Source organism: Quercus robur, chromosome 7 (assembly GCF_932294415.1).
Source record: "Quercus robur chromosome 7, dhQueRobu3.1, whole genome shotgun sequence".
Lineage (NCBI taxonomy): Eukaryota > Viridiplantae > Streptophyta > Magnoliopsida > Fagales > Fagaceae > Quercus > Quercus robur.
The window spans coordinates 35,650,345-35,666,239 of NC_065540.1; the positions used below are offsets into that span (position 1 = coordinate 35,650,345).

At 32.6% G+C, this 15,895-nt stretch overlaps 2 protein-coding genes across 3 annotated transcripts in view; both read right to left on the reverse strand.

Annotated features, from left to right (window-relative positions):
• Positions 1-5,248, reverse strand: part of LOC126693235 (uncharacterized) — a 41,210-nt gene extending 35,962 nt beyond the window's left edge. Inside the window, exons 1-4 of one of the 2 annotated variants that reach the window (XM_050389144.1) lie at positions 5,052-5,248; positions 4,273-4,373; positions 3,738-4,080; positions 3,186-3,346 (exon numbers count right to left, since the gene is read on the reverse strand). In XM_050389144.1, the coding sequence (XP_050245101.1) occupies positions 3,186-3,346; positions 3,738-3,978 (402 nt within the window). In that variant the 5' untranslated portion in view covers positions 3,979-4,080; positions 4,273-4,373; positions 5,052-5,248. Of the gene's footprint in view, positions 1-3,185; positions 3,347-3,737; positions 4,081-4,272; positions 4,374-4,965 lie in introns of both variants that reach the window. The other variant, XM_050389145.1, reaches the window with a different exon arrangement.
• A 3,138-nt stretch (positions 5,249-8,386) lies between these two features.
• Positions 8,387-13,936, reverse strand: LOC126693236 (syntaxin-51-like). Its single transcript, XM_050389146.1, has 6 exons — positions 13,670-13,936; positions 12,157-12,379; positions 9,726-9,931; positions 9,528-9,628; positions 9,361-9,405; positions 8,387-8,742 (listed from the first exon to the last, which is right to left on the reverse strand). The coding sequence occupies exons 2-6, from the start codon at positions 12,372-12,374 to the stop codon at positions 8,617-8,619; spliced, it is 696 nt and encodes a 231-aa protein (XP_050245103.1). The 5' UTR covers positions 12,375-12,379; positions 13,670-13,936; the 3' UTR covers positions 8,387-8,616.
• Between the last annotated feature and the right edge of the window lie 1,959 nt (positions 13,937-15,895).

A 15,895-nucleotide genomic window follows, 5' to 3' on the forward strand; every position in this document is an offset into this window, starting at 1 on the left:
GATGATGAACAACAAGAAAATATAGAACAAACAACACAACAAAAAGAGAAATCAGGAAACTAAGCTAAGGGAAAGCATAAACTCAGTGATAGAAGAACAATCGGTAAAACCCCAACAACAAGACCACTCCAAAAGACTCCTTTGGCATAGAACCTTTAACTCATCCAATGTCTTCTCAATGTCCTCAAAGGAACGACGATTTCGTTCCAACCACACAATCCACATCAAGCACCCTAGAACCAAATTCCAAATGTCCAAATTATGTTTCCCAAGCCACTAATGCCAACAAGATAACAAACCCGCCACTCAACCTGGCATAACCCAATGAATCCCAAAAGCCTGAAGCATAAAAGTCCAAAGGGAATGAGTAACAAGACAATGAAGAAGAAGATGGTCTACCGACTCCCCATCACAACAACACAAACAACACCAAGTAGCCAACGGGCAACCCTTAAGCATTAGATTATCCAAAGTAAGGATCCGACCATGTGCAGTTGTCCACAAAAAGAACGCCACTCGCCTAGGAATCTTTGGTTTCCAAACACCCTTCCAAGGAAACAAAGAATTCGAAGCACCCCGAATCGCATGGTAATAAGACCGGATGTCAAACTTACCATCTCCTTTTAGCCGCCAACCAAGAGTATCACTCCTATCATCTCGAGGAATACGAGTTTGGATAAGCTGGAATAGAAAATAAGATGCAGCTAGCTCCCAATCTTCAAAAGCTCTATAAAACGTTAAATCCCATACTCTAACAATTCCTCCTTCTGGAATCCACAAAACCTCAGAGATACAAGCATCCTTGACCGCTGAAAACACATAAAGCTCAGGATAGAGATCTTTAAGAGTATTATCTCCAATCCACCTATCATGCCAAAAGCGGATACGAGTGCCTTCACCCACTACAAAAGATAGATGCTTAGAGAAGCTCTCCCACCCTCCATAAATGCTTCTCCATAATCCACACCCATGAGTCCTCCTGCATACTTTAGACTTTAGTACACCACCCCCCTTGACCCTCACCATATTTTGTGGAGATAAGTCGCTGCCAAAGATGTGAAACTTCATGACCATATCTCCACAACCATTTTCCTAATAAAGCTTGATTAAAAGACACCACACTTCTGATCCCCAAACAACCCATCTCAATGAGTAAACACACCGTTTCCCAAGCCACCAAAGGATATTTGAAACTCCCCTCAGAAGACCCCCAAAGAAAATTCCTCTGAATACTTTCCAATCTAGCAGCCACAGATTTAGGAATAGTAAAAAGAGATAAAAATATGTTGGGAGGCTTGAGAGAGTACTCTTAAGTAACATGAGCCTACCACCCTAGAATCTAAAAGCTTTCATTTAAGTAGGACTAAAACGATGTACATGGAATATAAGTTTAGTAAAAGTAGAAACAAAGATAAAGGGGCAATAAGACTTGATGGCCAAGAGATACAAAAGAGTAAGAGTTTTCGATATATTGGATCAATAATTCATAAAGATGGAGAGAATGAGGAGGATGTGAATCATAGTATAAGAGCAAGTGGATGAAGTGAAATGTGACCGAATGTACCTATTAAGTTAAAGGGAAAATTTTATAAGATTGTTATACGACTAGCTATGCTCTATGATAGCGAATATCGGACTAAGAAGCAACATATCCATAAAATGGGTGTAGCAAAAATGAGATTGCTAAGATGGATAAGCGGGAATAGACAGAAAGATATGATTTGAATTGAGGAAATCCGCTTAAAGATTAGAACCCATTGATGGAAAGATGAGGGAGAGTAGCTTATGATGGTTTGGCCATTTTCAGAGGAGACTAAGCAATGAATTGGTAAGAAAGAGTGGGTTAATCTAAGTTGTGACAATGAAAAAAGGTAGAGGAAGGCTAAAAATAACATTAGTAGAAGTAATAAGAAATGACATGTCAAGGATAGAATGGAGGGAAAATACTAATGTGGCCAACCCAAACTAACTTGTCAACGATCCATAGCTGACCCTAAATTTTAGGACTAAGGCCTTGTTGTTGTAATAATATGAACGTTAGGTTCAATGTGCAATCATATTATGCCGCTGATACACATTTCCCTTATAAAAGTATTTGGGGTGCTAAGGCTTCTAAAAAAAAATTACATTCTTTGTGTTGACAGCAAATTACAAGAAGCTTCTAACTTGTGATAATCTCATGAAGAGATGAAACAATTTAGTAGATTGGTGTTGCATGTATATGAGAAGCTCTTACACAGTGAATCATTTATTATTGCACTGTGACATTGCATATGCATTGTAGACTTTTTTCTTCTTAGCATTTGGGGCTCAATGGGTTATTTTGAGGAGTGTAGTTGATCCCTTGTCTAGATGGAGGAATTGATTGGGTAAACACTCTTCTTCTATTTTGGATCTATTTCCCCCTATGTCTGATATGAACACTAAAGGAGATAGAGAAAGCAATGTATTTTTGAAGATGACGAACCTTGGTGGCTAAGTTAGAAGTAGTTTTTTACAAGATCTCTTTTTTTTTTTTTTTGATAGGTAAGTTTTTTACTCAATCGTTGTTTGAATAATCCTTGGCTTTAGGTCTTTTCGAAGCTCATTCTTTGCAATTCTTTGCAATTCTTTTGGCTATCTTATTTATACATTTGTAGATTTCAAATTCTCAAACATTTCAATTATATAACTATCCTTCTTTGCAATTCTTTAGGCTATTTATGTATACATCATATACATGAGGAGGTTCCTATGCTTTAACATAATTTTATCTACTTATCAGAAAAAGGCTGTAGGCAATTTCCCAACACTTGAATTTGGGTTCGAATATGCCTTTTAGCACAAGTCAGACCCAGTAGCTTAGACCAAGAGACAATGTGATTACCAATTATCTAGATAATTAGTATCAACCCAAAAGACATAAACAAATCAATGCATACAATTATTTATGACGATGATGACAAAATAGTGATACCATTATAATAATGTAACCAAATTGTTATTATATAAAAAGTCCTATACTAACAACCTAACACAACAAGAAAACAAATATGCCACAGGAGTTAGAAGATAATGGTATATATTTCCTAGAAGCAATCATTTTAAAAAAGAAGAAAGCAAAAAAAAAAAAAAAAAACAAACAAACAAAAGTCAAAAACAAACAAACAAACAAACAAACAAAAGTCAAAAAACAAATTCATCACCTGGCTTAAAAAGTTCATCGCCTCTTTAATCACCTCTTTGAATCTATCATCATCAAGCCACCCAAACTTTGTAACACGACAAAGTAGTTGGATTAGGGATCCAACCACAAAAGGCTCCAAGTCAGGTCCTCTGGTTGCCAGATAGTTTATAAGATAGTTTCCTTCAGACAAAGTGCAGTTCGGTCAAGTTTGGAAACAATCAAGAGATGAGGTTGAAAGAAACAATTTATGAAAACGGTGACTGTCAATGTTAGCTGAAAGTCATCCACTCTCACAAATATTAAAGGTGAAACCCAAAAACTTCCCAAATGTCTGCTTCTGCTTCATTTATTGCTATTTTTGGTGATATTAACCTTTAATGTGGTTTTGAATCAATAAAATACAGCAGTTAATATTGTGACTTGTAAAATTAACCAACAGACATCATTACTTCATAAAATTTATAGAACAGAGACAAGAAAAGTCTCATCTAGAGGATAGAAGCCAGTCCTAGAAATTTCCTCCACAAGATATACATATGCATAAATATCCGCAAGCAAACAAGAATATTACGAATATCAAGACGAAGCTGCAAAGGGAGGCTCTGCTCTGTCACTTGCTTCAATAGGCTCGAACTAGCCAGCATCAACGCATAAGGAGTCAATGAATTGTCCAGAATGTACTGACACTGTGAAATGTAGTCAGTGTTCACAGAAAAGCATTTCAGAGTTCTCTCGGCATGAGCTCGCTCAACGGAGTCCTGTGAATTGTAAAGCCTTTCACACAAATTTTCAAGTTGTGCCAAACTCTCCATTGTTGACAGCTTAAGAGGTGTTTTCCCAGAATTCAAGTAATCAAGCACCCACCAACAAAGAAGTCAATTCTCTCGCCTTTCCCTCGTATAACCAATATACATCTACACATTTCATACCAAACGCATTTATAGAAAATGGAGAATTAAAGGGAAATAATTATAGAAAAAGTGGTGGTTCAGCTCAAATAAATAGATTGCAATAATTTTTGAAGAATTGAATTGAATATTACTAATACTAGAATGTCATGTTTACAGATGTACAGGAAATTTTTAAAACTAAATCGTTTCAATTACAAGAGATGTTCTAAATACAACGAGAACTCCGGATATAAGGCCCCTGTCAGAAAAATCCAACCGCTATAGCACCAGTCTAAAACAAAACGGCAGCATCAATCCTGAGAGAGGAAAGGAAAGGAAATTATTAAACACAGTAGGACTAAAGCACATTCCACTAGATGAAATCCAAAAAGATAATTCCACTTATATAGTCTTCATCCACTTTCGGTTTTTTACTTCTTCTTTTTTATTATTATTATTAGTCTTCATTATCTAAATTTATCAAACTTGTAAACCTTTTTCTTAACAGCAAATGTTCATTTCATTTGTGACGATATACATGATATAATACTAAGTTAAAATAAAATCTCCATCAATAGCCAAACACTCCAGGATTAAAACCAATCTCACCAGCAGATTCTATAAAAATCTAAACAGTCTCAAAATTTCATACAAGCATCGCCTCTACCAAAAATATATTATCGACAAACAAATTCAATGCAGAGAAAAAAATATATTAACACATACAATCTCTAATTAAAAAAATCATATATCATCAGCACTATACAATCGATGAAACCGACTGAGCAAATACATTGAGTGCGATAACAAAAAAAAATTGCGAAAATTATACCTAAATACAAAGGCAATTTAAAATCAACAACGCAAATATTTGGATACATATTTATACTTGGAAATGAATACACATACATAGTATTGAAGATTGAAATCAAAGAACAGAGATAGAATTTTCAATAAGGGAATCGTATTCGCTAATCGGAACGAAGCTGTCTTACATGGATAAGAAGTAAAAACATGGGTTCCGTATTCAAATGGAAGAGTTCTTAGAGAGAGTGAAAGAGCGTATAAAATATAAAATAATGGGGTTTGGAAGTAGATAAGCAAAGCTTGGAAGTTTTTTACCCCCACAAACCAAAACCCCGAAGAATTGAAGATGCTATTTATTTTAAGTTTTTAACCCACTCTATATTTTCTTTTTCTGAAATCTGAATAAACCCTCACTATTTATTTTGATGATGTCTATAAAACATAATTAAATATATGAATTTTATTAAATATTTTTTCTGAATGAAATTTATTAAAGTATTAAAAGTTTTAGTAAAAAGGTTAAATATAAATAAATATTTATTTACTTGTATCGAAAAAAAAAGGTTTGAAAAAAATGTTAATTTTTTGTTTGCACTTGAAAAAAACCATTAAAGACATAATAAGCGTCATAAGAACAAGGACTTAGCAATTTACTAATATTTTTCATCTACAATATAAAAAATTTAAGATATAAACATACATGGAAATAAGCCAATAAGAACTATAATTTTTAATTTTTAATAAAAGCTTGGTGTACGAGTTGGGTTTGTGCTTGAGTTTGACCAAGTTATGTAAAAGTGAGTGACAAAAAAAAGTGGATTGTTATTCTTATTATATATATTCTCTTCTTTTTTTTCTTTTTCTTTTTTTCTTTTTTTTTTTGAGTTCGAACAAGGGAACAATCTAAGAAGTCCATGTTCAAATTAATTAGATCTAGAGTTGTGAGTGAGCCCCTAACCCCCAACCCCAATTGTGGGAAACTCATACTCTTAATAACACTCAAGCATTACTCCACATTAATTAATGGGTGTAATTGTTGAGGCATCACTCATTATCTCATATGACTAGGAAAAATACTAAAATTATAAACTTTTTTAAGAAAAAAAAAATCATCATCTAGAACTAGAATAATGCCCTATGCCTTGACGTACGAGAAATTATTAAATCTACCAGGAGGACTGTTAATGTGGCCCTCTCAACCAATGAAATAATGTCATTTATGCAAATGTGTGATAAACTTCCCAATCAGCACAACGAATAAAAAATTAAAATTAACAAGTGATGTCACATTTGCATAAATAAAAGTTTTTCTAGTTGGGAGATTAGAGAGGACCATGTCATCAATCTTTCTGGTGAACCTAATCATTTCTCTTGACGTACACACCCCATTTGTTACTCAAAGACTAAAATCTAGCCAACTTCTTCAATTTAACATGGCTGTAAAAGGCATCCAAGAGGTTTTTCAATGCACCAATATTATAATTCTATGTGATTGCGTGAGGATTTAGATTTTAAAATACACCATCACTACACCATCACTGTGAGAATTCAATTGTGCAAAGTCAAAAACTATGAAAAACTGTGAAGTAAAGGTTCGTTGTTCTTTAGAGTGCTCGAGTGAGTGGAGACTCACTCTAGATCGTCTGCTTAAATTTTGGAGCAAGAGAGGTAAATTCAAAATAAAAATTTATTCATGTTTTATACCATTTCTAATATTGGTATAAAGGTCATAGTGGTTGTTTTCGTGCTCTAGTAATGTCTTTGAGTTGTTTTTTAAGGACAAAAACATTTTTGTTTAATTATTTATTTGGAAACTTTTTTATGTGTATTGATAATTGATAACTCTTATAAAAATTTTCCCTGCTATCACAAATCACAATCATGACACATTCTTACAACAACAACAACAACAACAACAACAACAACAACAACAACAAAAAAAAAAAAAAAAAAAAAAAAAAAAAGAAGAAGAAGAAGAAGAAGAGTGGTACGTCCAACACGACATTTTCAAAGCTTTATATTTTTCACATTTAATATTTATGCTAAAGTGGATTCCAGTTAGCTCAACTGATAAAGTCTCTGATGGTTGTATAAGAGATCTAGGGTTCAATCCCCACCTACACCAAAAACTTATTGGTGTCTTGGTCTGATGATAAAGAGCTATCATCATGAGCAGATGCCATAGGTTGAAACTCTCTCAAAAAAAAATATTTATGCTGAAAATAATATTTGATTGAATTAAATATAATTGGATTATATTTAAATCAATAAAAAATTTTAACTAAAATTTTTCAAAAATATGTAATCGATTGGAAAAATATAACATTGTATTAAAAATTGCTATTTCTCTTGGATGACAATGAAATAAAATAAAATATGGTTTTATATATTTTATTTAATGAAAATTAGGCTATATTATGCTTTGTGTGATTTTTATATGAAAAAAAATAGTGCATAATTGCTCTAAATTAGACGCACAAAAATAATTTTACCAATATAAAAAAATGGGGCTTTTTTTATTTCATCTAATTAGTTTAAACTTTAAAGTATTTAATTCCATAATTATTTCTTAGTCAAATATAAAATTTACAAATTAATGGTACATGATATTAAATTTTGAATTTAGTAAAATAGAAATTATTTCTTTGAGAAATACAATTTATTTTTTTGATTAGGTTAAGCATTTTGGTGCATGTTTAACTCTAATAATTAACTCTTGACATGTACAAATTGTTCAATTGTTTTAACAAAGCATATTTCCATGATATAGTTAGAATTGAGAAGTACATAGAATTAATTTGGATAGTGGGAGTATGTTTGAGGTAGATTTGCTTCCTTCCGCATGTAATTTCACTCTAAAATATTAAAATTAAATTTAGTAATGAACAATAGTTGTGTGGAAGATGATTAGGAAGCTTGGCAAATTTTTAATCTTGTGACATGTGCTAATTATTCAAGTTTATTTTAGAACAAACACAACAAAATTCTTTGAAACGTGTATGTAATATCTTGTAGGTAAAATTCTGTAGAGAGATGAAATCAAAAAGCATCATAATTAATTCAAACAACAGGAAAAAAATTGGATGAAGATAATTATGACATTTGGCATCACAAAATCTAATGTTTTAAATGGAAGCGGTCTTGGAGACTTTGATTTATTCACTAAAGTGCAAAATCCGTTAATTTGGATGAATATAATTAACAGTTTCATTTCAGTTCAAAATTTATGGGTATAAATGTAACAAATGAAACTTTGCGGACTAAATAGTGAGAATGTCAAACCACATGGATAAATTGTAATTTGCAATTTGATTTTTATAAGGTAAACGAGATTTTTTTTTTTTTTTTTGAACAATACGTTGATACATCAATATATGTGATAATATGCATATTTTACCTAGCTACAACTCAAACAGTGTACAGATTGAAGAGAACTGAGAGGCTGAGGATATTGAGGATATAGAAAGGGGAAGAAGGGAAGGGAAGTGAGAGTTGTGTGTATTAGTATTTACTAATCACTCCATAATACAATATGGGCCACAGCAAGCAAAATGATAATAAATATGACATTGAGTTTAGTTTGGCCAATGAATAATACTTTCGATCCACAAGCCATTGATGATCTAAATTTCTATTTCATCTATAGTTTATTCACAAACCTTAAGCAATTCTTGCTGTATCCTCAACACTTTTTACACTTGTCCTAATTTTGAGGAACAATTACACAATAGTCGAGCTTATGATCATTTAATTTTACAAATACTTGATCAGTGCCCAAACAACAATAATTAGAATCACAGCAGCAATGACCAGCAGAATCAAGTAAGAGCAACCGCCTTTGGTACGTCTATTCAGCACAGCCAGTTTCTTTTGCACCCGCTGCTCCAAACAAAAGAACATTAGCATGAGTTGAACTGCTAAATATAAGTTGATATGGGTGGTAGATTATCTCGTAAATATACTGCCTAGGTAATAAGCAAAAAAAAAACCCCTGATATCCAAGCTCATTATTAAAATGCAGAGAAATAAACACCTTTTGTGAGTGTGTTTGTGTGTGTGTGAGAGAGAGAGAGATAAGTGCAGAGAAATAAGCACTTTCTATTAGCCTTTGAATAATAAGTCATAATGTAAATGTAGTTCATGTTGCCTTAGCAATGAAGATGATGCTGATGTTCTGATGCTAGCAAAACATGCAAGGACAAAGAAGTCCAAGACAAAGGTCAATGAGTAATGACAAACGAGAGATCTGCCATTCCAGGAACTTCAAATTCTTGTTTTTCTATTTTGTTTATTAAGCCTACAGAACTTCTTTTCTCATATTATTTTAAAACCAAAAAAATTGATGTTGGTTCTTTAACATGGTTATGCCCTATGCTCAATTTCTGGAGGTCAAAGTATTATAAAGTTGGATGCTTTGGCACAGAGACAAGTGAACACTGCCATGCGCAGGTATTCAAGGTTGATAAGAGTGCAACAAAACAATAGTAATGGTGTAACCTGTAGGTGGGAATCTGTTGAGTCCACATGCTGATCCAAGTTATCCTGCATATTGCAAAAGATAGAAAAACATAAAGTTATGAGACTGCAGAAGTCATAAGCACAAATAGGATGGTAAACATCAGGAAAAGGTAAAAAATGGAGAACACATCAGTAAAAGAACCAACCAGAAGCCTAGTATGGAGGTTAAGTTCCTCATTGACTGCCAATGCAATGTGTTTTGTACTTGTTACTGTCTCCTCCAATTTTTCAAGACCTTCATCTTGTTCTGCTTTCAATGATAGTATGTAATTCAGATTACAAATGTATATACTCTAATCCAAGTAGCATAAAAAGTAACATGTGTCCAAGTAAGAATTACATACCTTTTATAATTTGCCGCTGAAAGCCTACAAGACCATGGTTGTCCAAGCCATTTGTTCTGTTCATGATGTCATCTTGCTTTATATTAGGCCCAAGCAAGCTATCTCTATTATTGAAGCCGGACATGTTAAGAGTAGCAGCCATCTGGTTGACTTTGGAACTCAAATTTTTTAGCATGTCTTGACGCCTATTCATCTCTTTTCCTGTTCTGTTCATCAGCAGAGGCAAGCTTTAATAAGGTTGTTGTGATAATGGTTAATTGATAAAATTCACTCTTTCCTAACAACTTAAGTTTTTGGGAAAATCAGTAATTTATCTTAGTATCAAAGCATATGGTCCAGAATTCAAATTCTATCTCCACTCTACCTCCCATTTTTAAAAGTTCAAAATCCCACATGTTGGACCTCAGGACTTTGGGCCTAACCATGAGGGGGAGTGCTAGGATAATGGCTAAGGGACTCTTTTCTATCAATTTAAGTTTTTAAGAGAATCGGTAATTTATCAAAGGTCAAGGAAAAAACATTATCTAAAAGAACGATTTGAATCTCATAGAAAAGAAGGTAACTGTTGCCATATAAAAATTACTTACCTACAATTACATGTTGCACTCATTTGGTTATTGTATGATTATAAATTAAAACCAAAAATCCTAAACCATTCCAATTCCGGTAAATTTTTAACACTTTAAATACTTTGGTGAAGTCAGACTTCAAAACCTGATACCAGAAAACATGAATTTTGATGCAACTCTGGAGGAACACCACATAACAACCAACCACTGCAGGAATGCATAACGTAGACTACAACAGCATGCTTGCAAGGACTTAAGACATGAGTAAGAGATGCGCTGCAGTACATCAAGAGCTTGGAAATTAAAACTTTTAAATTACACTTAACAAAGCAAGTAAATAACAAATTATTTCCCTTTCTAAGAGAAAATCATAAGGTTACCATCAAAAGAAAGCCAGCACATTGAGATATTAGTGGCAACAAAATTAATGTCAGGTTTTTGGTAATAGTAAGTAGTAGGGGGGGGGGGGGTGTTTGGGGGTGGGGGGAGGTCATTGCAGAAAGAAAAGAATGGAGGGAGTAATATAGTGATGATGGTAGTCTGAGGCAGTGGTGTGGATGGAGAAGGCAAGCTATAGGTGGTCAAAGTGGTTCAATGTGTAAGTGTCTTTTGCTATACAAAGAGCAAAGATTCCTACAATGAGCAAGGCTGTATAATTGGTAATTCCGAGATAGCTTCTAATAGTTATTTTCTGCTTTCCATGGTATGTTTCTGATTTTCCAACAAATATAATCAAAGACGTGAGCCATTTAATTCCCAAACCAATTTCACCAGTTCCCAAATCTTTAACAAATCCTTAACTTTCCTAAACTGTAGAATCTTCCCTTGACATCCTACAAGGCTACACCATTGAATTTAATTCAAGAGTTGTAGGAGTAGTTTTAAAAACTTATGCATTGTTATTTGAAAGACAATGTATTAAATGGTCTCCTTTTCAAAAGCTGGGTTCTCTAAACAAACCAAAAATATGAGACTGAGAGAGTAGTTTTTTAAGAAAGACAATTATCACTTAACTGACTGGCATGTTCTTGTTTATATATAATAAAAGTTCCTTGATTACACGTGGCCGACTTTGACTAGTCTTTAAAGGATCCATAGCCGGCCCCAAAATTTTGGGACTAAAGTCTTATTTTTGTTGTTAATTATGTTCACTAGAAGCTTATCAATTTGAAAACTCAAGGAAACCAAAATTATGTAGTTTAACAAACTTTTAAAGGATTTAGATGTTGTGCCCATCTTTATGCCCACAAATTCTGGTATCTAAATTAAGTAGATAGGATACATTCAGCAAATTTGAGATATTTGGATAAGCGACAATGTAATAGCTGATGACAAATGGAAGATTACAACCAAAACCACAGAATGATTACTGGTAAACAGGAATGAATTTTCACAATGGCACTACTATTGACGTTTGGCAACTACAAACACAGCATGTAAAATATATATTATTTATGTCTATATAGATGAAATCAACCTATGGAAATTTGTACAAGAGAAACTATAAAACATGCATTTCAAGCTAACAAACATACTTCAATCAATTAGTTGTGTTCCAAGCCCCACAAGCTCAAGTTTGAAAATAACATGCCCTCATATAGCATCAGTTTCTTCCATGACAATACCAGAACAGCTACTAGTGTAGTAAAGTTCAGATGCCTTTTGTTTTAAATATTTCTGAGCAACAATGGAAGGCACTGCCTGTCTTATTCTTTATTTTTATCTTTTTATCCTTAAAGATTAGCTAATGTGGATTTCCATTAGAAACTTGAAGTATATGAAACAACAACTATTGTGATGTGATTCAAGACACATTGCAGCTTATTTTCCTATAATGCTACAAATTCCACTAGAATACTTACATTGGCTGCGTATTAGAAAGCGTTGACAGAAGTAACTCGAGAGTCTCAAGTTTGGTCCTTAATATTGTGATCTTTCTCCGAGCTGTTGACAAATGCCGCTGTGTTTCTGGTCCAGATGGAGGCAGTGAACTACTTCCAGCAATCATATCTTTGATATCCTCAGCTAATTTTGATGCTTCATTGATTCCTCGCATCCATGAGTCAGAAGGAGATGTCATTGTAGCTGAACCAAATATGCATTGTTTTTAGACACATATATCACGATAAGTAAAAAAAGAAAGTGTTGTAAAATAACTGAAACTTGAATTACCAAGATTGATTGTGTACATATTTTGGGCACAATTAATAGGAACAAAAAATTTCAACCCAAAAGAAAAATTGACACAAACACACTGAGAATTACGTGATTCGAAAATAGCTTATATCCACTGGTAACAACAAAAAAATTTCACTAACAAATTTGGGAGATACAAATTTAGTATAGAGAGCACTCTCACAATCCCAAATTCCAAATACACCCAAATTAAATCACTCTTACTCACAAATACAAAAACTCTAATGCTAATCTCAAAATTTTGCGGCACACAATCTGTGAAAGAATAAAGCCACAACACTTATATTATATAGTACTGGCTGTATTTATCAAAGTCGGCTTACACTCCTTAGTCCTTAGCCAGTAGCCACAAAGAAGTCCAAAACCAAGTAGTAATCAATAGATATATATATATATATATATAAAATTAAAAAAAAAAAAAAAAAAAAAGAGAAGAAAACTCAGTACTTAAATACATTGCTCTCTCAAAAAAAAAAAAAAAAAATACATTGCCGTGCACGGGAAATATATTACGGCTGAAGGTAACCGACTTAATGGTTTCCAATTCAAGCCACGTCACGTGTTTAACAGAAAGTTCCAATACAAATCGAAAAGGAGTCAAAAATCTCAACAAGATTACATGCAAACAAACTTAAAAGTTTTATCAGTTTCAACTTTAGGGACTAAAATCTAATGGGCTAACTTTTAGGGACAAAAATGGTATTAAATTAAAGCCTAAAAATACAATAGTAAATATCGTGATATATTCCCTCTAGCCAATAAAAGTTACACGCAACCGTACACTAGTCATTCACTGATCATTGAAAGCTTATCCATAACATAATCACAAAAAATTCACCGTGTTGGCATATCATATACAATTTAAGCTTCAAATCGCTTTAGCTAAAAATTATAAATGGTATTTAACTCTTTTACCCATTGCTCTTGATAAAAAGAATAGGGAAAAAAAAAAAACAGTACAAGGATATATAATTAAACAACCCATATAAATAAAGATATTGAATATGCCAGCAAACATAATATTTCTGTATGGAATATGGATGGGTCTGAGACTCTGAATTATAACAAATATTCAAATAAACACCAGATCAACTAGTGAATGGTAAACCAAAGCCAAATACAAACAGGGAGAGAGAGAGAGAGAGAGGTTTATAGATTTTTGGAATTGAGAGATGTTACCTTTTATTTTGATGGGAGATTATTTGATTGAAAAGGGAAGATATATTGTATGAAGTTTTGAAGGAAGGAAGACGTGGTTAAGCTTAGAGAAAAACAGAGTGACGTGAACGGATCAATAGTTGGAGAGAGATAGAGAAGAGCAACAGTGTTTGGAGTGTTTGTCCGTTTATGAATGAATGTACATTAATTGAAGTTGAAGCTCTACTAATAATCACCAATGAATTTCACGTGTTTGTATGTTTCTATTGTACGTGCGTTAATTTTCACCACAGCCTACGGCACCAATAGATGACCAAAGTTCGGTTCATCTTTCACCAATTTAGGGATTGGTCATGATCAGGTAGTGGGACGGAACTAAGACTTAGAATTAGGCAAGTAGGACTTAGGGTTAGGGTGAGTCTATTATTGGCTATGTGCAACGGTTCTGTACTCTGGCTCTACTACTATTACTTTGCTGTTTGAGGGATTAGAACAAAATAATTTTATATAAAATTTTTTAAAGGGTCGGATTTTTTGTGTTGAGTAAAATTGGTTAATTGAGCTTATTTTGTTTTAGATTTACTATTGGTAATTTTTGTTATTGTATTAATTTTTTGGGTTTGTATATTTTGTTTTAAATTTTAGATCTATTGACTTTTTTTTATGATTTTTACCATGAGAAATGATAGAGTTACAAACTTGTTTACAAATTGTTGATATAGTAAGTGGTTATTGGTAAACCAAAAAGTGGTGTAGGCGGTAACCCAAGTGCGAACTAATATAAATTTTCTACCTTAACAGATTGTAAAAATGTTGTAGAAAAATTTGTAATTATAGCATTACTCTTAAGAAAATTTATGATATTATTAAAGGGGGCAAAGTGTAATTTTATAAAATAAAATTGCTAAAATTAGTACCCAAGTACATACAAATTTTTTTATAAAAAATTTGGAGGGGGCCATTCTTGTTGTTGCTGCATTTTAGTATGATTATCTCAAAAATGATTTTAAAAAAAGCAAAACTGGTTTGCTAGATTAAAAGTAAGACGAATTGAAACTATTCACACAGGGATGACATGCATGATGCCATGAACAATTGACAATTAGTAAAGGAAAATGTTAACAAGCACCATGCAGTGCTTGTTAAGGTTTCCCTAATGTGATAACAAAGAAAAACAACAATAATAGCTGATACATTATAGATAGTGTCAAAGGTAACTTTCAAAGTTATAGAAAACGATTGCACAGCAAATTATTAACAAATGATAACAAAGATGCATGCGGATCTAAAATTGTTGGAATGAGTGAGCAACTCTACCTCAAATACAAAGTATTTCCATGTGCATCACAAACATCAAATTTGAGCAAGAGTTTGCACCAAGAGAGGATCATCAATATCCTCCTTGATTTTAGTTGGAACTGATTTAACATTTGGTCTAAATATCACAGATAATCTCTAGCCTTTGCAAAAAGAGTAATAATATAAATAAATCATCCATGCATAGGAAGAATTAATTTCGAAGATTATGATAAACTTGATACATGTGGAATGACTTCATCCATGTTCCTATTAATTACTTTCCGAAAATGATGTGGCAGCCAAGAAGATTGGAAAAATCTACATAAGACATGAAAATTATTATTTTATTAAACTGTGCCATTGGTTTTCAATACGAGTGTCCCTAAAGCCACCATAATTGAAAGGGGTGTCTGTCTTAGCAATAACATCCTTGTAAGCTAAACTGGTTTCTCTTTAGATCGGGCCTATAATCAAGTTATGGTAAGCTCCATGGACGTCTGGGTATGAATATGGTTTTGAAACCCGGACCGTTCATTGAACCGTAAAAGGGAGAGGTTTAAGATTTTTGAAGTTGAACTGAGATTGAACTGGGGTCGAATCGTGATGACATCATAATTAATTTAATAATTAATTAAAGCCTAAATATAGATATTAAATTTATAAAACTAGCAAAATTGACTAATATATCTATATATTTGAGGGAAATTTAATGATTTTCAAGCATATATTTAATAATTAAATAAGAAAGTTAATAAAAAAAATAATAATAACCATGAAAACATTAAAATTTATGATTAATTTTTGAAGTAAAGTTGAATATCTTTAAAGGATTTTAATTTTATATATATATATATATATATTTATATTTCTTGTAAGAGATGGATAATTTAATTAAGTAGAATAGAATTGTGTTAAGTTGTTTTTATTATAAAAAAAAAAAAATTGAAC